At 36.1% G+C, this 26,175-nt stretch overlaps 1 protein-coding gene across 2 annotated transcripts in view; it reads right to left on the reverse strand.

Moving 5' to 3' along the window:
* Positions 1–26,175, reverse strand: part of GPM6A (glycoprotein M6A) — a 367,742-nt gene that overhangs the window by 5,335 nt on the left and 336,232 nt on the right. For both annotated transcript variants that reach the window (XM_010344430.3, XM_003933867.4), the window contains exons 4-6: positions 13,053–13,206; positions 1,566–1,642; positions 950–1,015 (exon numbers count right to left, since the gene is read on the reverse strand). In XM_010344430.3, the coding sequence (XP_010342732.1) occupies positions 950–1,015; positions 1,566–1,642; positions 13,053–13,206 (297 nt within the window). The remainder of the gene's footprint in view (positions 1–949; positions 1,016–1,565; positions 1,643–13,052; positions 13,207–26,175) is intronic.

Raw genomic sequence — 26,175 nt, forward strand, 5'->3', positions numbered from 1 at the left:
TGAGGTTACTGGGAGTCTTCTAGGGCTCTAGACTACTCATCGTCAAGGGTACAAACATGGACTGAAGACCCTGGATGCAAAAGCTATTACTGATGCCCAGAGTACTTGCTTAGGGTTGATATTTGGCATTCCAGTGGTCAAACTGGAATTCTTGCTAAGTTAGAAAGGAGGAGACTGGCACGTAGTAGGTCTTCCTCACTGAGTAAAAGCCTGATGTCTTAAAAGAAGATCTAGGGTGAGGTGCAGTGGCTCTTGCCTGTAATCCCAGCACTTTGGGAGTTCGAGGTGGGCAGATCACAAGCAGGAGATTGAGACCATCCTGGCTAACACGGTGAAACCCTGCCTCTACTAAAAGTACAAAAAATTAGCCTCGTGTATTGGCACATGCCTGTAGTCCCAGCTATTCCAGAGGCTAAGGCAGGAGAATCACTTGAACCGGGGAGGCAAAGGTTGCAGTGAGCGGAGATCCCGCCATTTTTCTTCAGTCTGGGTGACAGAGCGAGACTCTGTTCAAATTGAAACTACAGAGGTTTAGTTTTTAAAAAATAACCTAATTTGTTTTTCATAAATGACTCTAGTATGTGGCTTTTTAATGTTCTTAGTTATGGAAAAAATGTAAATTAAGGAACAGATTAAATTATTCAGAATGTCACATTGCTATATACATATATGCTACAGAAATAATTTTTACACTTAGAGTAATCTAATTTCTAAAATCCTAATGAATTACTGTTTTTGTTAATGGTATCAATATTGTAATAATAATATTTCTTTGGGTTTAGCCTTGTTGTTGACTTACTTGCCCATTGTTTTTCCTACTTTTTTTAATCTGATGAAATAAATGTGTATTACATGAACTTCAAACATTAGAGGTAGTTTATCTTCTCTACAAGCAAATAGCTCTGGAATTCACATTGAAAAAACAAGCCCCAGAGCTTGGAGGTCTTACCATAGCAATGACTGCTGCCCCCGCTCCAGCAAGTGCCACAATAAACAAGTGGAAGGTCATGTTCAGCTGCAAAGGAAACCACAGAGAATCAAAAGGTGTCAGAATTACAGGTAGAAGAGAGGTCAAGATTGCTACTGTCTAATAAACAAGACTTTGTGCATCTTAACTAAAAGAAAGCCTGTGATAAATCACCCACTCCATCAGAACAGATTATTACAATATATTTTCCTCTTTAAATCATTTAAATCCTTTCAACTTCATCATTATAATATAACGTCATTATAAAGATGAGATAATGATTAACAATGCTGGTTTTCATCGGTAATATTACAACAATATAAGGACGGCTATGTTCTCTTTAAATATAGCTTCATCATGTTTTCAACCTTCATTAAAATGATATTCTAGAAAATTTGAAATAGTTATAATTTTTATTGAATTATGCAAAGCATATAATTCCTATTTATCCTCTACGCCCCCTGAATAACACTATTGCGAGTAAAATTGCCTCTGGAAGAATAAAAGGAAAAGTCATTATAGATTTCGTTTTAATAGATTATCCAAATAAAATGAATGCTAAAATTCTGACAAAATTAAAAGCTGTAAAAACACTCACCTCAGTAGATTCACACATCCTCAAGAAATTCTCAGAAACAGTACAGATTTTCTTTTCCTCTCCAATTGTCACAATTCCTACAATGTGTAGAAAATTACAGGTTAGCAGTATAAATGTTTTGAAGAGCCAAGAGGAAAAAAAAAATGAAAGTTTTTGCGAATCAAATCTAAGCAAGTTCCACTTTGTCTTGTGTTATAACAGAAAACTTCTTTAGCTTTCATTGTGGATAATAACTGTGCATAGAATTATGAATATAATATGCAAAACTATTTAGCCCTCAAGCAATTTAAGTAATTTCAATCCGAATTCAATTGAATCTCACCCTCAGAATTTCAGATTCAATTATAGCCAGTTCATTGGTTTGACCCATTAACAAGATAGTTTAGGCATCACAATTATTTTGGTAACTATGCCCCAGACTGTGCTGAAGTCAGGATCTAAATTTGTTCAGCTAGTGCAATGCTTCTCTTAATCTGCAAAAGCATACTGCCCAAAGGAGTACTTTTCCTTCCTCCAATATTGAAAACAATGCTATTATTAACAGGAAATGAAAAGTTGCTATATCACTTCTATTTACCCCTGTTCCAGTTGGTTCATGGACCAACGACATTAGAATCACCTAGGAAATAGCCAAAAATATGTATTTTTAGACTCTAGCACAAAACTGGTAGATAGGAATCTATGAATATTAGGCCTAGAACACTGCATTTTTAAAACGAGCACAGAGGCAATTCATTGGCATGTCTCTGCATCTCATTTTTAGAGAGCAAAGTAACCACGTTCATCCGGTGATGGCTCTTTAATTTTGTTTTGAGAACTCTTGAAGTGCTAAACACATACAGGCATGAAAAAAATACGAAGTTCAGGACATTCTAATACCTAAGCTTTAGCATTTGCTCCTCTATATTTAGTTGTTTTTGTTACTGTTGTTTCATTTCTATTTTTTTTGTTGTTGTTTTGTTTTGTTTGAGATGGAGTCTTACTCTGTCACCCAGGCTGAAGTACAGTGTTGCCATCTCAGCTAATTGCAATCTCCCACTCCTGGGTTCAAGAAATTATTGGGCCTCAGCCTGCAGAGTAGCTGGGATTAAAGGTGCACGCCACCACACCCAGCCAATTTTTTTATTTTTAGTAGGGACGAGTTTCACCACGTTGGCCAGGCTAGTTTCAAGCTCCTGACCTCAACTGAGCTGCCCATCTCAATCTCCCAGAGTACTGGGATTACAGGCATGAGCCATGGTGCCAGGCCTTCTTTATTTAGTTTTAATATGTATTTACATATTCTTCGGTTTATGGGATATCATCAACTCTCCATCTCTTACAGAGCTGCTGCTATTATTATGTTCTCCCTTGCCAATGGTTTGTGGAATATGTTACAGTGTGAAAAAAAAAAAAAAATCTATTTGCAGTGAACAAACACATAGATCCCTCTCTACAGCCTTTCCTTTCTGCCAAGATGGTTCCAAGAGGGTGTAAAATTTAAAAGGGTTCTCTCATGAGATTTCCTCCCTAAAATATTTACCATTATTGAAGAAGGTTTTGGGTCAAGGCATTATCTCTTCATAGCAATGCATTACAGACTTCATTCTGTGGGATATTTATGTTGTGGTTACATTTCCTTATCCATTTCTCAATTCACATTTTCAGCAAAACACCTAGAAAGTGTTAGCCTAACCTTACTACAATTTCTTTTCTTTCATTTCTACTTAAACCCTCTCAAGTCAGATTTGGCCCCATCTCCCCTTCCCTGGAAATTTTTCTTATAAAGATCACTAATGACTTCCAAGGATTAATTCTTAGTTTTCATCTTCTTGCAAGTTGGCAGTATTAAACACAGTGGATCCTCACCTTTTCCTTCATGCTCTCTTCATTTGGTTTCTAAAATTTACAGTCTTCAGTTTCTGCCTTTCTGATCTCATTGCCTCATTCTTCTCACTTCGTTGTCTCTTGTCTCATCTTCACTCTGACCTCTTCGGTTGGAGCTTCCCACCCTTCACTCCTTAGCCCTCTTTCTTCCATGCATATCTCATTCAGTCCCAGATATTTAAAACTCATCAACCACTCCTAAATCTACGTGGCCATCCCATATGTCTCTTCTCAAATCAGGATTCATATATCCAATTTCTTATCTGACAATTCTATTTGGATTTCTAATAAGTATTTTTTAAAAACTTCTGCAAAACAGAACTTCTGCTCTTCTCCTGTGCTGGCTCCACTCCCAAGCAAACACTTCTCCTAGCTTTGCCTATTTTTCTTGATAGCAAATCTTGTCACTGGCTCAGTCAAAAGAAATTCCTCCTTGAATTCTCTTTTTTCCCCCAAACCCTACATACAATCTATCAGGAAATTATTTTGCCTCTCTGTTCAAAATACATCCATAATCAGACCAATTCTTCCCACCTCCCTTGCCATCTCATCTCCTGATCCAAGCCACCAAAACTCCCACTTGGATTACTACAATCATTTTCTAACTGGCTTCCATGCTTCAACCCTTTCTACAATCCATTCTTCAAGTAGCAACCAGAGTAATCCCTCTATTAGTCACACCATGCCCTTTCTCTGCCAAAATCTGTAATGATTCTCTACATCCTTCAGAATAAGGCCCCAAACTTACAATGTCCTGTAATGTACTCATCATGATGGTACATGCCAGCAACTCGTAGACTTCATCTCAATCTTTTGTCTACCCTATTACTCTACTTAGGACTCACTGGCTTCCCTATTGTTTCCTGAGGAGCCAGGTATCATATTGGCTTGGTAACTTCGTACTGGCACTACTCTCTGACAAGAATATTCCCAGAGCTAAGTTTCTCCTGTCCTTGAAAGGACAACAACTCAGTGAAGACTTCCTAGATCATTAAAAAAATACTATCGTTATAGTAGGTAGATAGTCAGACATGAATAGAGCAAGAGGGTCCCCCAACTCACCGCCCACTGAGGATATCAGGCCACCATCAGGTGATGGTCAGGCAGTTGTTAACTGTGTCTCTAAAATAATAATTGATCATAGTTAGCTGCCAATAAAGAAACACCTGAAGCTGGTGATCGGCAGCTTCCTGATATGAACTCAGGAGTTGGACAAGCGGGCTCAAGCATGCACACTAAGAGGCAAAATGGCAGAGTGTAACCGATGTATGACCTTCTTCTAAGGACACTCAAATGATAAGTGACAAACACCTCAAATGAGCATGTGCGCAACTCCAGAAAACACACCGCACGTGCGTCCCCTCCCAAGTGCTGGTCAGCCACTACACATGCAGACAGCACACCCCAAGGGAGTAATCAGGTGAGAAGTATGCAGGACCCTTGAAGAATGCCAATGTATAAAACCACAAGTTAAAAGTCAGACAGTTCACTTGATCTCTGAAGTCAGTCACCTGGTCCTTTTCCAAGCGTACTTTACTTTCTTTCATTCCTACTGTAAAACTTTTAAATAAACTTTCACTCCTTCTCTGAAACTTGCCCTGGTGTTTCGCTCTGCCTTATGCTCCTCAGTTAAAATTCTTACTCCTGAGGAGGCAAGAAGTGAGGTTGCTCAGACCCATATGGATTTGCTGCTATTAACATCATTACTGAACTTCCAGTACTCCTGATGCTATATGTATATGTGTCTACACACACACACACACACACACACACACACACACACACAAAATAAAGTTTTTGTGATAAGTATACCATATATAACATATATATATAATATATTAAAGTTAATTGTAGTTTAAAAATCAAGATATGAATAATATTAAGCTTTAGAAGTGAGCATGTGGAAGACGAGCTGCAGGGTAAATTCGAAAGCCTGATTATCTTGTATCTTTGTCTATGAATGGCCAAATTGGTCACACCAAAAATTAAGTAAGTTATTCTAATTTATATCAAATTTTCTAAATGTTGAATATATATATAAAACCTATGGAAAAGTTTTAGCTAAAAGGTGCAGACTACATTTTCATTTTCTTCAAAGCAATTAGGAGAAGAGGCAAGTTATAAGCAAGGATGGCCGGGCGAGGTGGCTCACGCCTATAATCCCAGCACTTTATGAGACTGAAGCAGGTAGATCACCTGAGGTCAGGAGTTTGATTCCAGCCTGATCAACATGGTAAAACCTTGTCTCTACCAAAAATATACAAGAATTAGCCAGGTATGGTGGCGGACACATATAATCCTAGCTGCCTGGGAGCCTAAAGCAAGAGAATCGCTTGACCAGCTGTTAGTACAGACGAGTTTCACCCTGTTGGCCAGGCTAGTTTCAAACTGCTGACCTCAAGTGATCTGTCCACCTCAGTTTAAAACAGGAGGGGGAGGTTGCAGTGAGCTGAGATGGCGCCACTGCACTCCAGCCTGGGCAACAAAGTGAGACTCCATTTCAAAAATAATAATAATAATGATAATAAGCAAAAACTAGGCAAGGGAAGCATCAAGAACTCAGTACAAGGAGAATTGGGGAGAACAGGAAGGACTTGATGCATTAAAGTTGCAGTAACAAGCTTTTTTAGTACTTCATATTTTTCAAGCTGGCTAAACACAAGTAGTATATTTCTGACATTGTAAGAATTGTTTGTGCCTGAAATATGACAACTTCAGAGAAAATGAAGCATAATGTGTGCACACAGTTACTAAGACTTTCATCACCAAGACAATAAAAATCTTTGGTCCTTACTGGACAGCTGAAGTATGACTCCAAGGGTTGTAAACCCCTATCAAGGAAATTGTAAATGAGACTTGGAGGTAAAAGCAGAATGAACAGATACTTAAAACACTCTGATATCTGATAGTGCTATAGGAATTAACTCCCTATTATGAAACATAAATACTTAAATTTAAAATGATTTATCGTTTACATTGCTAGGTTTAAAGATGATAGAATACCAGTATATCTTCTAGAGACCACTCACCTCCCCGGGCTCTGGGGGGCTTTTCTCCATTTTCAAAGTCAGCAAAAATGGATATTTTCATACCCTTCTCTATAGTCCATCTTCCTCTGACTGACTCCTCTCCTTTGGCCCTATTTTTCATTTCTAAGGATCCTTCTGAATACATTGATGCCACCTGAATAATTCAGGCTAATTACTTTCTTAAGATCAGTTGATTAGCAACCTTAGTTCCATCTGTGACTTTATTTTTATTTGTTTGTTTGTTTTGAGAGAGTCTCGCTCTATTGCCCAGGCTGCAGTGCAGTGGTGCAATCTTGGCTCACTGCAACCTCTGCCTCCTGGGTTCAAGTGATTCTCCTGCCACAGCCTCCTGAGTAGCTGGTACTACAAGTGCGTGCCACCATGTCAAGCTAATTTTTTTTTGTACTTTTAGTAGAGACAGGGTTTCACCATGTTAGCCAGAATGGTCTCGATCTCCTGACCTCATGATCCTCCCATCTCCACCTCCCAAAGTGCTTGGGATTACATGCATGAACCACCACACCCAGCTCTATCTGTGACTTTAATTTTCCTTTGACATGTCACCTAACATAGGAATAACTACACATAGGATTAGCCTACACAAGAAAAATATAACAAAGATTTTATGAAATAAATTATTGAATTATGTAGCAGAAGTGAATATAGTTCAGTAATTAGCAATGACACATAGCTTCCTTCTCTAGAGAAAGTATGATGGGCCAGCTTCATGATATAAGTGTCAAACTTTATTTTATATTTTTTGCCATGAAGATTTTTTTCATTCAAAATTGAACAATACTGGCACATGATGCAATTTTTCCTTAAATATTTGTTGAAAATGAAACCAGCCCAACTGTCCCATAGAAATGATATTTGTGGGTTTTTGAACAAATATAGAAATTGCCACCACCACCACCACCACCCCAGTCTTAAAACTTGAAAGTTACATTTGTCTCATCTGAGTTTCTTCTTCAGGAAACCCATCATCAGGCAAGGGACTGAAACTCACCAGATCATCACATCTAGACAATGAGAGGCCAGGCCTTTCATTCATGATTGCCTCCTTACTCCCCAATTCCTGTCTTACATTCCTTATCCACTATATGACCCCCCCAATTTTAGTGGTTCAGAGGCAGATTTGAGACTGATCTCTCATCCACCTTGGCTGCAGCACCTGAAAAAACCTTCTTCCCTGGCAATACTTTCTGTCTCAGTGACTGGCTTTCTGTGTGGCAAGCAATGTGACTTAGATGGATTCCCTGCTTTCAGCAACAAAAATAGTGTGAGCAAATAATTAAGATGAAATCCTACTGAGAAGTGTTTTATGGAAATAAGATAAAAACAAGCTGCTGTCACTAACACGTGTGGGTGTGCTGAGTAAGAGGTAGGGTTGGCCAAAAGTCTAAAAGAAGCCCTACCTACTTTCTCTCTATGGTTGGCTCTTAAGTTTTATCAAATCTTCAGGTTGTAATGGAGGAGAGTTTGTTTTTTTTTTATTTATTTATTATGCTTTAAGTTCAGGGATACATGTGCAGAATGTCCAGGTTTGTTACATAGGTATACACATGCCATGGTGGATTGCTGCATCCATCACCCTGTCATCCACATTAGGTATTTCTCCTAATACTATCCCTCCCCTAGTGTCCCCACCCCCAACAGGCCCTAGTGTGTGATGTTCCCCTCCCTGCGTCCACGTGTTCTCATTGTTCAACACCCACTTATGAGTGAGAACATGCAGCGTTGATTTTCTGTTCTTGTGTCAGTTTGCTGAGAATGATGGTTTCCAGCTTTATTCATGTCCCTGCAAAGGACATGAACTCATCCTTGTTATGGCTGCATAGTATTCCATGGTGTATATGTGCCATATTTTCTTTATCCAGTCTACCACTGATGGGTATTCGGGTTGGTTCTAAGTCTTTGCTACTCTGAACAGTGCCACAATAAGCATACGGGTGCATGTGTCTTTCCTCAAAGATCTAGACATAGAAATACCATTTGACCCAGCAGTCCCATTACTGGGTATATACCCCAAAGAGGAAAGTTTTAAACTTTGCATCTAGATGACATAATGGGGATCAGTTTTAACATTTCCTCATGTAAAGTTATGAGTATGAATATCTAATACATCCAATGTAATTGAATCATGGGAGATATCATTGGAGGATAACAAATCACAATGAAAGCATAAAAAATATAATTATTTCATAATGCATTTTGAAATACAGAAAATCCTAATACGATATGCTATCTACAAATTCCCCAACGATATCAAGTAATGTCTCTGCCTTCCACTAGAACTGTTTGAAATGCATACGTGTATCACGTGAATGGGAATGAATAGTGGGATGCATACTTCCACTACGCAGGTATAATGGCCGTTACAGGCTAAGAGTTCAAGGTAGTTTAAATACTTGGTCTCCTCTACAACAAAAGATAGCATCTATATACAAAGGAGACAACTTTGCAACAAGAGAAATTACTTTAAAGCATATTCTTATCTATTCAATTGTCTTTTTGATGCATATCAGTAAATTCTGAACTGATCCTAATACAATGTTTGAGGAATGGTTCTCTTCTGATGCTTTTTGATAATAATGTGGTTGTATGCATACATTCAGGAGCCTTATCAAGATATATAATCTGGAGGGCAAATAAATACTATACAGCAATAGATTTTTGTATTAAGAGCTAAACAAAAAGTCTTAATAGCTCATATAAAGGCTGCATAACATCTGAAAAGTGCCTCCTCTTTCACATCCACAAAAGAAAAGGCACATTTGGATAAATCTTGATAACTATGTTGTAAATATTAGTACACCTCAAAGAATAATTTTAACCACATATATATGCTTTGTGTAACATGGAAACAAATAATATAGCACATTTTTTAAAAAAGCAATCATGGTTTGGAACTAATGAAACTGAAATAAGGTTTTTGACTTTGAGTTAACGCCATATGGGATGAAACCTTTGGAAGTTGGGATTGGGTGAATGCATTCCACACAAGAAATAGATGTTTATCTTTGGTGGCCAGAGGTTAGACTGCAGTAAGCAGAAAACAGCCTCTCAAAGATGTTCACATCTTTAACTCTGGAGCCTGTACCTGTGTTGGAGTATGCCATGAAGGGGAATTAAGCTTGCAGAAGAATGGTCAGGGAGATGCAATTTTGCTGGCTTTGAGAAAAAATGAACTGCCATGACGATAAAGTAAAGATGTAGAAAAAACTTAAAAAGTTTGGGGGAAAGAAAATGACCTTGGCTTTCAATATTGTATTTGTCTCGTATTGCTGCTGTAACAGATTGTCACAAATGTGGTGGCTTCAAGCAACACAAATTTGTCTCTTATAGTTCTGGAAGACAAAACTAAAATAAAAGGGTCATCAGAGCTGCATTTCTCTGGAGGCTCTAGAAGCAGAAGCAGTTTCCTTTCTTGTTCCAGCTTCTGCAGTCCACCCACATGTCTTGGCTCTTGGCCCCTTTACTCCATCTTTAAAGCCAGCAACACTGCATCTTTCTGCCTTTTCTTCTGTAGTCCCTCTCTCTCTGACTGCCTCTTCTCTGCTGACTCTCTCTTCCACTTTGAAGAACCCTTGTGATTACACTGGGCCCATCTGGCTAATCCAGGATAATCTTCCCATTTTAATCAGTTGACTAACAACCCTAATTCCCCACTGACAAGGAATTTGACATATGTATATGTTTCAGGAATCAGAATGTATATATCTTTGAGGATCTTTTATTCTGTTTTCTTAATAGAAGAATGGTTTACTTCAGATTACACTAAAAAAAAAAAAAAAAAAAAAAAAAAAAAAAAAAAAAAAAAAAAAGCTCTTTTCCTAAAAATTGTATTTGCAAAGCTGTGGAGTAGAAAAGAATTGTGCCAAGATTCAGGACACTCACCTTTCTATTCCAGCACAACCTGCTGCTGGGTAGCTATATGCCTGGAAAATTATTTCATTTCTTAGAGCTCCATTTCTATGAGCTGAACTGGTGATAAATGAAGTCAATTTATAAATTCAATGACCCTATGACATATTCTGTGCTTAATGTCATAAGGAATCCTATATACTCAGTGGGATAAGTCTGAATATTTCAAGTGAAATTAGGTTTATTAGGGGATCACAAGCACTTAAGTGCATTGAGAATTAACAAGTTTTTTTTTCTTTTTAAAGTTGAAAATATTAAGAGAGTCTATTTATCTTTTACAAAGGATTTTTTTTTCTATCTTTTAGAAAGCAGACTTGGGAAATTTTTAAATATTATTTTTCTAGAGTCTCCCAATATTTTTTCAGTTTAAAATCTGGTTTGATAATACAGAAAACCTTACAATCACCGACTTAACTATTTGCATTTAGTATACTATAAGAAATGAAATGTTTCTAACCAGAGCATGCTAATCTCTCATGTATTTCTGAATATAAACAATCACATTAAAGAGAATCTGATCCTCCGTGTATTCCAGTGGTAACACTTTCTTAAAATAAACTGAAGCTTTGAGAGTACGGTTGACAGATTAACAGTAAAAACCATCTCAATGTGCCTTAGCTAAACTTGAATTTCACATAAAGAACATATATTTTAGTATAACTATATGCCATACAATATTTGGTACCATACTTGTCATAAAAAAATATAACTTCTTTATCTAAAATTCAAATTTAACTGGGTGCTCTGTATTTTGATCTGGCAATCCTAACCGAGAGGCTAATCACATATTTTTCAAATTTAACCTTTAGGATCAGCAGAATAAAAGGAAGACTTCGATGACAAAGGGCTGAATGCAGAGCCACAGCTTTTTGAGCAGTTGTTCTGTCGTGACCACTAGCAGCATTCGCTGTAAGCTCCTTTTCTGATATTTATAAGGGATTTTATTTTGAGAGTAAAATCTCCCCAATGTCCATATTCCCTCTCACCAAGAACTTCACCCATAAAGCGTATCTTTCTGATCTTCCCTCGTACCCATGTACATATGAGCGTTATTATTACATAAGATTTTAGCCTTAAATAAAATTAACCAAAGAGAACTGCTGACTTGTTTGGCACTCTTTGATTTCATTATTTATTTATTTACTTATTTTGAGATGGAGTCTCGCTCTGTCACCTGGTCTGGAGTGCAGTGGCACCATCTCGGCTCACTACAACCTCTGCCTCCTGTGTTCAAGCAATTCTCCTGTCTCAGCCTCCCGAGTAGCTGGGATTACAGGCAAGTGCCATCATGCCCGAATAACTTTTGTATTTTTGCTAGAGACAAGACTTCACCAGGTTGACCAGGCTGGTCTCGAATTCCTGACCTTAAGTGATCTTCCTGCCTCGGCCTCCCAAAGTGTTGGGATTACAGGCACGAGCCACTGAGCCCCACTGATTTCATTGTTATTAAATGCAAACTAGTATAGTGTACTAGATCACATTAGAGGGGGCCTGAAAGCTTCATCTGCTAGGATGGTGGGTGAGCCACTGTTCTGAACACACAGCTAGTTAGCTACCCCGTAATCTACTTAGAGCATACCCATAAAGCCACAAGCCCTTCATACCCCTGCTACTAAAATGTTTCCTGCTTTTTCCTGAAGAACGAGAATACTTCATTAGAGAAAAACGCTAAAAAGTGTCCCCAAGTGCCGGTAGATTGGCTTTTAATATCTGTTCAGAGAAAATATAATCCATTTGCAAATGTGGATTTGCATGTCTTTTATAAATTCTGTAGCTCCCATAATGTTACACATGACAACACAGAATCTCAAAAAGTCTAACTGAGATTATACTCTACCTTTCCTCTTCCAGCTCAGTACTAAGTTTTAATCTGAGAGGCAGTTGACTTATGAGGAAGAGCAAAGCTTCTGATTCAACCTGTGTTGCCCATGTTTGAATCCTAGCTCTGTCAGCTGCTAGCTGTATAACCTTGGATAAGTCACTGAACAACCTCACTGTGCCTCAGTTTTGTGATCTACAAAAGAAGAAAACAGTATTGCCTACCATACGGAGTCATGAGAATCAAACAATGTGACACATGTAAAATACTTAGAATAGGGTCTATACATGGTAAACATATATATATATAAGAGTATTATTATTACATGAGATTTTAGCCCTAGATGAAAACAACCAAAGCAGATTGCTGATTTATTTAGTATTCTTTGTTGTTATTATCATTAAATGCTAGCTAAGATGCCGACCTCCCATTTCAGAAGACAATGAATTGCATCCTTCTTAGGTGATCTTTATAGTAGATTTGACATTTTGTTCAGTTTATCACGGCAGAATGAAAGTAGAATGCAGACATCATATTAAGTCTAGAAAAGAGCAAAGGAATCAAGAAAAGAAAACCACACTTCTAACCTGCCAATACCAGGAAACGTGATCTGACATCTGGGTCAATATACATGTATATAAGCTGTGATATTAACATCCATTCATCCTTGACTTTCTACTTTAAATTTAAAGGGAATAGTCTTGGCAGTAATACTCTGATCAATGTATCTCTGTGGTAGAAGAGGTCCTGATAGTTCCAAGTGATCTGTAATATTTTAGAGGCAGTTTTGTCGATAACGCAATATGGGTTGGTGTTTTACAGTTAAGAGATCCAATATCCACCTACCAAACTGACGAAGGTCCAAGCAGAGATTTGCTCCCTCCACTAATGTGGTGTTCCGGCAGATGGTCCACAGATTAAAGTACATGTAAACTGGCAGTGAGGTGAAAGCTGTGACTCCCAGCCAGGCCAACATGAACACGTATGTCAGCATAATGAACTGTAAAAGAGAAAAAAATGGAGAGAGAAAACATAACCTACCAAAGAAGAAGAATTTTGTGTTTCATCGGCAAAGCTCTATACAGAAGGTTTATAGGATACAGTACCCAAGTCAATATCACAACACTGCTGATTTGCAGCACAGGAGGTTGAGAAATAGTGTGTATAATGGGTTAAGTGAATAAACCTGCTGGAAAATCATATCTTGTCAGAAGTTCTGATGTACAAAAAAAAAAAAAAAAGTAATCCTTCTGCATTATAATGCCTTCTCATCCATGTATTTAAGTTTAAAATCTCATCACAGATTATTTTTAAAACTTTAGAAAATATTCCTGGGTATTTAGAAAGTATTCACTTTGCAAAGGGAATTCGGGAGAATTAAAAGTCTGTCAATAAGTTTATGTAGGAATAAACTGTCACCATGTCATGTCATAAATATTGAAGCCATTTAACTGTGTTTACAATTAACAAATATGGTAATTCTCAAATCACGTTAATATATAATATTAGTGTGTATTCTTCTTTTTAAAAATTTTTATAAACTTGTCTGTTTTGTTTATGCATGTTAATTTTACCTTTTATGTATATAGTAAAATATTATTTTAATTTTGAAAATAAAGTTTTTAAAAATACATTTCAGAAATGTTTTAAATATTTATAAAGTGTATAATAGGTGTTCATGTATCCTAGATAGAAATGAATAAAATACTTAGTTTAAGCATGGATTTACATGAAGTTTTAGTTCACACATAGTAGGCAATAGATAGAAAAATGTCTGAAATATAGCCCCTGGACACCAAAAGCTACATTTCTATAGATACATGGTTCTTCTGAAATTCAGAAGCACACTTTGATCAAAGACTGTAATTGATTCAGTAGTGCATTCTGGCTTAAATTTTAACACCTCAAGTAATCACATTTTCAAAATAGCAATACAGTATATAAATAATAAATATACTGAATGAAACTTGATGTTTTATTCAACCCTATTTATCCCTTTTGTGATGAGTTATTATCTAGATTTTACCCCATGATTTAGGTGAAATCTCAAACAAGTCAAACTTATTCAATATCTCTCAGAATATATATTAAAATTAGCATTTTTGAAATAGTAAATTTGGAATCAATGCCATGATAGAACTTATGCACCTATATTAAAGTTATATTGTGATTAACATAGAGATTATTGGGATTAAGGATAGCAAGGAATTTGTAAAACAAATAAAGGCAGAATGTGAAGCCAGTGAGTCCTGGGATCAGGCCCTTCCATTAAATATATTACTAAATGCCCCAGTACTTCAAAAACCTGTCACCCAGGCTGGAGTGCAGTGGTGAGATCTCAGCTCACCACAACTTCTGCCTCCTGGTTTCAAGTGATTCTCCTGCCTCAGCCTCCTGAGTAGTTAGGATTACAGGCATGCACCACCACATCCAGGTAATTTTTGTATTTTTAGTAAAGGCAGAGTTTCATCATGTTGGTCAGGCTGTTATCGAACCCTGACCTCATGATCCACCCACCTGGGCCTCCCAAAGTGCTGAGATTACAGGTGTGAGCCACTGCACCCAGCCCCCAGAGCTTTTTCAAACACATGTTTTCTAATAATATTGCTTTATCTCATGTCAACTGTTAATTTCTTTTTGTCTCTCAAATGAAATACTAATAGTTGGTGTCAACATCTGTCCCAACAATATCCTTAAACTAAGATTTGGCAGACATATTTAAACCTTATACATCCAAGATGAAACAAACCCTGTCCTAAGAATATTAGCAAATAAAATTTGCTGATTATTAATTTATTTAAATCACCAAAGGAAGGAGAGTAAGTATCATTAAAAAGGTATTTTTTAAAAAATCAAAGTTTACATTCCTTTTAGAATTATTTTAGTTTTGCTGAACAAATACTTATGAGGCTAAATATGAATAGAGATTTATGGTAGGATTTCAGCCATGTAAGGCAATAATACTTCCCCCTTATTTTACTGATTAAAAGAATAAAATAGTCCAAGTGGAAATACAGACAATATTTGGTCTTGAGACACACTTGACTATATGTGGTAAACCTTTTGCTCATCTCCTCCTGAGGGAAAGGATAATAATAATAATAATAATAAGATGATGATGATGATGATGATGATGATGATGATGATTTTGAGATGGACTGTCACTCTGTCACCCAGCCAAGATCAGTGGCCTTATCTTGGCTCATTGCAACCTCCGTCCCCCTGGTTCAAGGGATTCTCCTGCCTCAGCCTCCCAAGTAGTTGGGATTACAGGAGCCTGACACCACACCAGGCTAATTTTTCTATTTTTTTAGTAGAGACAGGATTTCACCATCTTGGCCAGGCCGGTCTTGAACTCCTAACCTCGTGATCCACCTGCCTCAGCCTCCCAAAGTGCTGGGAGTACAGGTGTGAGCCACTGCACTCTGCCAATATTAATATATTTAAATGGTCTTTATCTTTTCTTTCTGGACTGTGGAATGTAGCGCATCAATGGATGAAGTTCGCAGAACAGTGGAAGGGTTAGCTCAGAATTTCTCCCCTCTCAAAGGCTTTCCTCCCCTATCACATCATTGCTTAGTCACGCAGGCTAAGTGAGAATGGTTGCTAAGCCTCTGAAAATGGATAAGCATACTCCAAGTGAAAATACCCATTCACCTCTGATACTAATAAACTCTATGATATGATGCAGGTCATTTTCCATCTTTTGCCATTGGATTCTAATATGTAAGAGGTAGAAATCTATCTTTCTATTTCTTTAACAAGCACTGGCATGCCACTTACTGTGTTGCTAAATATCACATCACATGTTTTTAGCAATAAAAGAGGGTCTTCTGGCATACTGATGAAAGGCACAGGCTTTTCAGCTGGCTTGAATCTAATCTGCTCTTTACACTTCTGTTTCTGCCTCTGTAAAATGGAAATAACTAGAATGGCAATCATTAAAAGCTCTGGAGACAACAGATGCTGGAAAGGATGTGGAGAAATAGGAATACTTCTACACTGTTGGTGGGAGTATAAATTAGTTCAACCATTGTGGACAACAGTGTGGCAATTCCTGAAGGACCTAGAAATAGAAATTCCATTTGACTCAGCAATCCCATTACTGGGTATATACCCAAAGGATTATAAATTGTTCTGTTATAAAGACACATGCGGAATTATGTTCATTGCGGCACTGTTTACAATAGCAAAGACCTGGAACGAACCCAAATGCCCATCAATGATAGACTGGACAAAGAAAAGTGGCACATATACACCATGGAATACTATGCAGCCATCAAAAACGATGAGTTTGTTTCCTTTGTAGGGACATGGATGAATCTGGAAACCATCATTCTCAGCAAAATGATACAAGAACAGAAAATCAAACATTGCATGTTCTCACTCATAGGTGGGTGTTGAACAATGAGAACATATGGACACAGGGAGGGGAACATCAAATACTGGGGTCTATTGGGGGGGGACTAGGAAAGGAGCAGTGGGGGGTATGGAAATTGAGGAGGGATAATATGGGGAGAAATAGGTGATTGGGGGCTGGAGGCAGCAAACCACATTGCCATGTATGTACTTATGAAACAATCCTCCATGATCTGTATGTGTACCCCAGAATCTAAAGTACAATAAAAATTATTTTTTAAAAAATGGAAATGACTCCAAACTGGCCTCATATGCTTAACTGAGGCTGAGATGAGATAATGCATGAACAGCATTTAGCACTGAAACCTGACACATAAGAAGCTTTGACAAAAATATTAGCTATTTTTATCTTTGAAAATATCAATGTAATTACTACTATTGCTACAATATTTTGTACATACTATGGAATTATATAACTCTATGTAGTCTTATAGAATAAAGGAATTAGATTTCATTTCATGTTTGGATAAATTGAAAGAATGATAAGTTCTTGAGTCTGGGAAAGTTATTTAAAATGAGCTCTCCTCTGAAGAAGAAAGGTTCCAGAAATTCTTGGAAACCACCCTGAAAGTGAAGAAATCCTCTTAAGGGAACAGCTTTAGGGGGAAAAGTCTTTTTTACTAACATTTTCATTATTAGCAATAGTAGATCTCAAGGCTAATGTATAGTCTCTAGAACAATGAGCATGATATGGCAGCCTGAAGCTTTGGAGGATCCAAAGCAGCTCTGAAATCCATGGGAGAGTAATCAGCATGCCTTTGGTTGCATCTTCTCTATCTTATTTTTCACTTGTTCCACCCTTAAAGATCTTTCTAAAGCTTCTTTTGAAGCTGCTGTTCAGTGCAGAATGGAACTTATAATTCAAAAGGTCTAGATTCAAAGTAGCTTGGAACACTTTGAACTGTGTTGCTACTGCTACTTTATAAGGCAATAAGAGGTCTAACTTCTGAAACCACAGGACTGACCCACATCTTTTTTCTACTCTGAGCTATGTTATAGAAAATTAACAAAGCTGGATGATATAGAGCAAATCAGTGTGGTGAGAAAATATTTTCATTACTATTAATGCATAAGTTTTGTTCTAGAAAAATGCAAACGACCTTATTTTCTAGTTTTGAATGTAAACCGGTTGTATTTCAGGGTGTAGAAGCTCACTAAAGTATTCATTAAAGTATTTTAAAAAGCTAAATATGTAATTTGATCTTTCCATTTTATGTTCTATTTTAGAATCTGATGATTACTAAAATTTAAGAATTATTCAAATTGATCATGCGTAATCCTAGGTAGAAAATCTTTTTATGTAATAAAATATTGCATAATTATAAATTTATTTCTAACTTTACATTGTGAGTCGTATCATGGAGATATATATATATATATATAGTCATCTGAATGTTAAATACATTAGTAAGCAGCTCTTTTGTTAGAACAAACTCTGAAAATGTAAAAGTTCTTCTGATTTTAAAAACCTTTTCTTTGGGTACGTGTGCCTTTATCAATCTCTGTTTTTGGATGAAACACATTCTGAAATTCATCTTCATATTATCTGTTTGAGAAACATAGTAGAAAATGAAAAAAATGATAAAAGTACTATTGAACTTGAAATCAGATGACCTAGTCACTAGTTTGACATATCACTTAATCCCTCATAGATACTTTCCTCATGTGTGCATTGGAAATTATGACACATTTCCCATAGGGCTATGATGTAAACAAGAAGATCCTATATAAAATCACTTAACATGAAATGTGAGCAGTAACTCAAAGAAAGGAAATAGTCTGATTTAATAATATGTATTACTTTTACTTTCAGAGGGTAAGTATGGACGTAAGGAAACTATTTCTGTCCCATTTGGTGTTTATTGCTTTGAACAGACACTGAATGTTAATTTCTAGCAATTCTATGAAGGGAGGATAAGTTCTGTAGAAATTACATAAATAAAGTGGCCTCTTTGGCTTTTCTTATTTTAGTCATTATTTAGAATCACTCACATATATTAAAATGCTGACTAATTCCTCCTGACTCACCAAAAAAAAAAAAAAAAAATCAGTAAAACTTCCTTAATTTGAATTAGTTAATTCATTGATCTTTGAAAGTAAAATTGGTATAAAATGAAAAAGACTGGGTACTGTGTATTTAATTAATATCTTTATTATTTCATTATTCCATGATCATTTTAGCAGCATTTCATCAGAAAATGAAAATGACTAGCAAAGCAAGCATCCTCTTCCTATATTTCCTGCTGGATTTTTGGTTTTATTCAATATACATTTCTTGAGATTCTACCACGTTAGTATTCAATTCAACAAAATCATTGTGAATTACTTCTTCGTCACTTGAAATTAAATAAAACCACATGTAATTACTGTTTTGATGTCAACCTGGATAATCTAATCACTTTTAGAAATCTGGTAGAGAAATTGAAATAGAACTGCAAGAGGCAAGGTTTCATGTTCTTTAGAAAAAGGCCACATATTCTCGTTCCTTGATTATGTAGCCATTGAGATTGCAGTGTATTTAACTTGAAAATGACTTGTAAAATGTAATTGGTTTTTCATCTGAACTCCTATGAACTTAGACTTAATGTCTAAGGAAATCACACCCTGTTGAGCTCTAGACTTTCTGTGGCAACTTTAGCAGATGTACACTAGTCTAGGTAAAAATAACACCTTGGAAGTCGGAAGCATTGACAAAAAGAAGCCAGCTGACTCTGATTCCAAAAGTCTCTGAGTCTCTGAACTAACTGCTGAAAATATATGCCACATGTTTAATAGAATGATATAATATCATGAAGAGTTTCAGATAAAGAGCATATTTAAACTTAAGCAAAATGAATAAAATGGATGTATCCAAAGCCTCTTTATAACCAAAAATATTCTATCAGATTGAACTCGGGTCATTGTTTCTCACTGTTTCAAGGCATAGGATATAAAAATAGTTTACTAAATCTTAGCTCAGAACCTTATATTTCACAATGATATAGTTTTGTAATATTTTCTCATCTTGGAATGGATTTAAAGAGTAGCAATCCAATCACATTTCCCACTTAAACAACAAAACAAAATATCTTTAAATTTATCAAGTTCAGAGTTTAATAATCCTGTGATTAAAAAAAAAGAAAAAAAAAAAAAGCTTCAATAGGTAGACAATAGCTGAAGGAATGCAGCTTCTAATATTGGTTTTCACCATGGCCAGACAGTAGGATCATCTGGTTAATGTGAGAGAGAAAAAGCAGCTTAGGCCTCTCCTGTGCTAATTACATCTGTATTTTTAAAATCACTGCACATGATTCTAGTAGATATCCATTGTTAAGAACTCCTTCTATATAGGAATCAAAGGAGATCTCAGGAGTACATTTGCTGTAAAGACTTCTTTGATCTTCAGCTTTAGACTCTGACAGGGTTCTATCCCTAATGTTTAATAAACAATAAGATAATAAGCCAGACATGCATACTAATGTCAATGAAACAGCCAAAGGCATAAATGAGTGGGGTACTGGATATGAGCTAGATATTGAAATCAGAGTGTCTCGAATTTGTCACTACTGAATTTGAGGCCAAATCATTCTTTGTTAAGGGGACTGTCCTGTACAATACAGGACGTTTAACAATATCCCTGCCCTCTAACCACTAGATGTCAGATATCAGTTGTGCAATCAAAATGTCTCAATTTCCCTGAGGGCAAAATAGCTTCTTTCTTGTTGAAAACTACAACACTAATGCAGGAAAACACCAAGTCAAAGGGAAGAAAATGCATACCTGAATATATTATCACTACAAATGCAAGGCGGAAAAGCATTACAATCCAGCAGGCTGTGGAAATTACACAGTGTATAGCTTAATGCAGAGGAAGTTACTAAACCATTATGTAAATTACTCAAAAATATGCAATCATCATCATCATCATCAGTATTATAGCCCAAAACTACCTATGCTTAAGTTGTGATTAGAAAATTATTTTTAAGTGATTTGTTATAACAACTTTATTCAAAATCGCCAAAACTTGGAAGCAACCAAGATGTCCTCCAGTAGATAAACAGATAAATACACTCCAGCCCATCTAGATAAAGGATGAAATATTAACCAGCACTAAAAAGAAATGAGCTATCAAACTATGAAAAGACATGGAGAAATTTTAAATGCATATGACTAAGTAAAGAAAAAAAAAACAATCTGAAAAGGTCAGTCACTTACTGTGTAATTTCAGCTCTAAGACATTCTGGAAAAAGAAAAAGTATGGAGACATTAAAAAGATCAGCCATTGCCAAGTGTAGGGGGATAAGAGGGATGAATAGGTGGAGCACAAAGGATGTTTAAAGCCCTGAAACGATTGTGTATGAAAGTATAATGGTGGATACACGTCATTATAAATTTGCCAAAACCCAAAGAGTGTGCAACGCTCAGAGAAAACCCTCATCTAAACTGTAGACTTTGGGCAATTTGTGAAGTGGCAATGTAGATACTTCGATTATGAATGTGCCATTCTGGTGCTGGTGGACTGTTGGTAATAGGAGTTTATGCACGTGCTGGGGAAGGGGGCCTATGTAAGAAATCCTGGTACTTTCTGCTTAATTTTGCTGTGAGCCTAAAAGTGTTCTAAAAAATAAAATCTATTTATATAACAACAAAAAAAAAATTTTGAGAAATTTATTCATGAGCATATGTGAATAGCTAATATTCTGATTTAAGTGTTCACTGTGTGGTTTGATTCATAAAAGTCATCAATGTCACTGTGAAATGATTACATACTTCAATCTCAGTTGTTAAGGATGATTTCATCAAAATAAAATGATCTGTGAAACAGTCTGGTTTCCTACACTAAACTACAGGGATAAAACTGCAGAGAATTTTTAGACAGTGAGTGTAAGAGCTAAAAATATGTTACCTTAGACATAGAGGAAGAAAATCTTAATTCCTGTCATATGAGATACCTTTTTTAAAAGCAAAATAAAAATATCAGCCCATTAAAATAACAACCGCAGTATTTATTACTATGTATTGTTACTTTGCAGAAAGTAAAAGAATATTAAAAGTACTCAACGTCCTTTTTAAAAAAATAGTTAAGGGAAAATTAACATAATCAAAACCAATTATTATGCTCCATAAATTTATTTTATTAGATAAAGCAGGTTGATATAATGTCTAAAGCCACACAATGCTAGCCACAAAAACTGCACTGGAAAGGCAAGCACACTCTTGGTAAGTTTATCACATCATATTGTCCAGAGTTATTTTGTTCCCAGTTAAAATTAATAGAAATCAGAGCATGAGCTCTTGAGCTAAGATGGGGAAATATATCCAACGTTCTGTCTGTTGTACTTACTGCTTATCTCTAATGCTTAAAGTAGTGCCTGGAACACGGTAGACACTCAACAAACATTTGGTGAATGAATGATGGTATGAATGTAAGGCTTGTCTTGTGAGGAAATATATCTTACCATGTGTTTATCATTACGATTTATTGGGTTTTGATGCATTTACCTGATAACTAAAAATAAAAATATGACAAATAAAAGGCAACTGTTCATAATAATATAGTATCAACAGTTAAATGTCATCTTTAAACTAACAAATCTCAAGATTTTACAAGATGATAATTTCTCATTGGTTGGAAAAGATGAGAAAAAGTGAAAGATTCTGAGGGAGAGCAAAATTAAAAAGAATTATATGGACATAAAAGTCTACAACCAAATATGGCCCTAGTAAGAAATATATAAATTCAAGTGTTGAAAATTTTAATATATTATGTTAGAAACTAAAAACACGACGTACTCTCAGCTTGTAAATATTTTCTTAGAAATATAATGCTGAATAAAGAAAATATGTTGCTAAAAGTTTAACAGAAACATTGCTGGAAAAAGTATAGATAACATAGTCACAATTTTTTAAAACACAAAAATAAAGTGTTGCTATCACTTTAAAAAGACAGAATGATGAAGGGTGAGCTAAAACTACTCAAATTCTCCCATTAACAAGGGGTCTTGTTTCTTCTTCCTCAAATTAAAATTAACAAAAATTAGAATGAAGAAACAAAAAAAAAAAAAAAAAAAAAACAAGCCAATGAAATTGTCATTGAATGCATATGCTGATCTGATTTATGTGGAAGAAAAATTCTAGTCATGGCTATATCATCTCACTTAGGTTGATAGTGTGAAACTTTTTACTACCACCCCTGCAAATAAGATAATTCTGCCATGGATGAACAATTATTATGGACTTTTCTACCTTGGTTATTCTTTTGTTAGTAAATATTTTTGCTAAGTAATCAAAAAATAAGATACCAGATTTACAGGCAAATCCTGAACACATTTAACTGTGCAATTAGTATATACTTAGTATATACTTAATACATTCATATGTAAGTCTGATAAAAACACTAGAATATTATCTTTCTAAGTCAGATGGAGAATTTAAACAATGTTGACAGATTGACTACATCTCAATATCCAAGAAAAGTGCAATTTCATTAGAAGTGAGTGATAACCAGTGTGTATTCCTTGATGGGTATTTAATTTCAAATGAAATGGTGAAATCCCATCTCTACTAAAAATATAAAAATTAGCCAGACATGGTGGTGGGGCTTCTGTAATCCCAGCTACTCAGGAGGCTGAGGCAGGAGAATCACCTGAATCCAGGATGCGGAGGTTTCAGTGAGCTGAAATTGAACCATGGCACTCAGCCTTGGTGACACAGTGAGACTCTGTCTCAAAAAAAAAAAGAAAGAAAGAAAGAAGAAAGAAAGAAAGAAAGAAAGAAAGAAAGAAAGAAAGAAAGAAAGAAAAGAAAAAGAAAAGTCATTGAAGAAGTTAGTTTTAATTTTTAAACTTGAAAAGGAGCAATGAAGAAGGCCACACTAAAATATAATTATTGTTTTAAAGGTGTTGCCATAATTTGAAGCGTGAGTTATTGCTCTTCAAATCAGCCCCTCCATTGGAAGCTTCAGAAAGTTGGGCAAGACAAGGAAAAGACATGGAAATGAATACTGGTACATACCTGCACATCATTGTCCTGGGACGAAGTGAGATATGTTTCAGACCAGTGAGAATATGTCTGTTTCTCTACCAAAGGGCAACATACAAGCTATAATTTATATGTGCAGTTATAACACAAAAATAGCTCTTAAAATTGATCATGTAAAGGAAATTATAAGCTTTATCAAAATCCAGGAGAGCACCACATATATCATACACATGTATCAATCTGCTGAGAGATTATCATTGACTCAGAACTTCAAATATTTAAAATGTTTAAAAAAAATGCTACTTGAATACTTTTTGGCATATTCATTAGAAATAAAACAGAAGTATATAAACTGAAATGATAGTTCAAAAAAAAATTACATCCAGATTTGTGATAGAAAAAATTTTAAAGAACCAGAGAAAGCAGGTAAACAGAAACAGTGACAGGTACATTTAATATTATTATGATATGTCAAAGGAATGAGGCATACCAAAGAAAACATCTAACTATTTGCCACAGGGTTGTTCTACTTCCCTGTATAATATACTGGGGGCTTTGAGGGAAGGGAATGATAACTGGAGTACCTCCTCTTGCCTCCACACCAGCTCGCACACATTTTTCAACTAGTGCTTTCTTTCTTTTCCACTTAAAACCATATTTAGCTAGGCAAGGCACAGTGGCTCACTCCTGTAACCCCAGGACTTTGGGAGGCTGAGGCAGGCGGATCACCTGAGGTCAGAAGTTCAAGACCAGCCTGGCCAACATGGTGAAAGCCCATCTCTACTAAAAATACAAAAATTGGCCAGGCATGGTGGCAGGCATCTGTAATCCCAGCTACTTTCCAGGCTGAGGCAGGAGAATCACTTGAAACTGGGAGACGGAGGTTGCAGTGAGCTGGGATCCCACCACTGCACTCTAGCCTGGGTGACAGAGTGAGACACTGTCTACAAAAACAAACAAACAAACAAAACAAAACAAACAAAAAATAGGTAGGACGAGCAATATCTATCTATCTATCTATCTATCTATCTATCTATCTATCTATCTATCTATCTATATCTGTTTGTGTAGCATTTACTTGAATATATATATATACACGTATGTATAGTATTTACTTGAAATCCCTGGTATTTACTTGAACTTGTCTAGATAGATGGATAGAGCAAGAGAGAGAGTGAGAGAGAGAGAGAGAAAGAGAGAGAGAAAGAGAGAAACAAAGAAGATTCTATTAGGATTAGGATGAGCACCCGAAATTGGCACTAGAAAAAAAATCATATTAATTTAGAAATTATGTGGCCAAATTAAAAGATAGAAAGTTTAAATAATAATCACTGCTCATGCCATTGGAAGTAAACATGGTAGTGAAATAACTATATAAATTATTAAGTAATAAGAACATAAATGTCAAAGCAAAAGATATAAATTTTCCCTACCTCAAGCATTTTTCCTCTTCAGTCCAGCCTTTACTTTTAGTCAGAATAATTTTTCTAAAATGTAAAACTAATTGCAATGTAGAAACTCATATTTTTGGTGGGATTGCAAAATGGTAGAGCAGTTTTCGAAAGGAGTTTGGCAGTGTATTACAACCCAAATCCCCATCAATGATAGACTGGATGAAGAAAATGTGGCACATATATGCCATGTAATACAATGCAGCCATAAATAGAATGACTTCATGTCCTTTGCAGGGACATGAATGAAGCTAGAAACCATCATTCTCAGAAAACTGACACAAGAACAGAAAACCAAACACTGCGTGTTCTCACTCATAAGTGGGTGTTGAACAATGAGAACACATAGAAGCAGGGAGGGGAATATCACACCAGGGCCTGTCTGAGGGTGGGGGGCTAGGGGAGGGATAGCAGGGGGTGGAGGGATTGGGGAGGGATAGCGTTAGGAGAAATACCTAATGTAGATGATGGGAGGATGGATGCAGCAAACCACCATGGCACATGTATACACCTATGCAACAAACCTGCATGCTGTGCACATGTGCCCTAGAACTTAAAGTATAATAAATACATAAAAGAAAAACTAAACATGCTGTTGCCATATAATCCAGCCATTGACTTGCTGGTATTTACCTGAATGAGTTGAAAACTGGTATCTACAGGAAAACCTGCATGCAGATGTTTAAAGCATTTTACTAATTGCCAAAACTTGAAAGCAACCAGGATGTTTCTGGGTAGGCGAATGGAGAAACAAACCATGGCACATCTAGGCAGTGGAATATTAGTCAGTGTTAAAAAGAAATGAGCTGGGGGTGATGGGGCTTGGGGAGAGATACTGGTCAAAGCTCACAAGATTTCAGTTAGACAGGAGGAATAAGTTAACAGATCTATTGTACAACATGGTCCATTATAGTTAATAACACTGTATCATATTCTTGAGCATTGCTAAGAGAGCAGACTTTAAGTGCTGTCAATACAAGAAACCATCTGAGGCAATGCAAATATCAATCAGCTGGATTTAGCCATTCCACAATATATGCATATTTCAAACCAACAAGTGGTACAGAATAAATATATACAACTTTTATATGTCAATTTATTCAACCAACCAATCAGTAAAATAAAAATATTTTTAAAAA

Source organism: Saimiri boliviensis, chromosome 3 (assembly GCF_048565385.1).
Source record: "Saimiri boliviensis isolate mSaiBol1 chromosome 3, mSaiBol1.pri, whole genome shotgun sequence".
NCBI lineage: Eukaryota > Metazoa > Chordata > Mammalia > Primates > Cebidae > Saimiri > Saimiri boliviensis.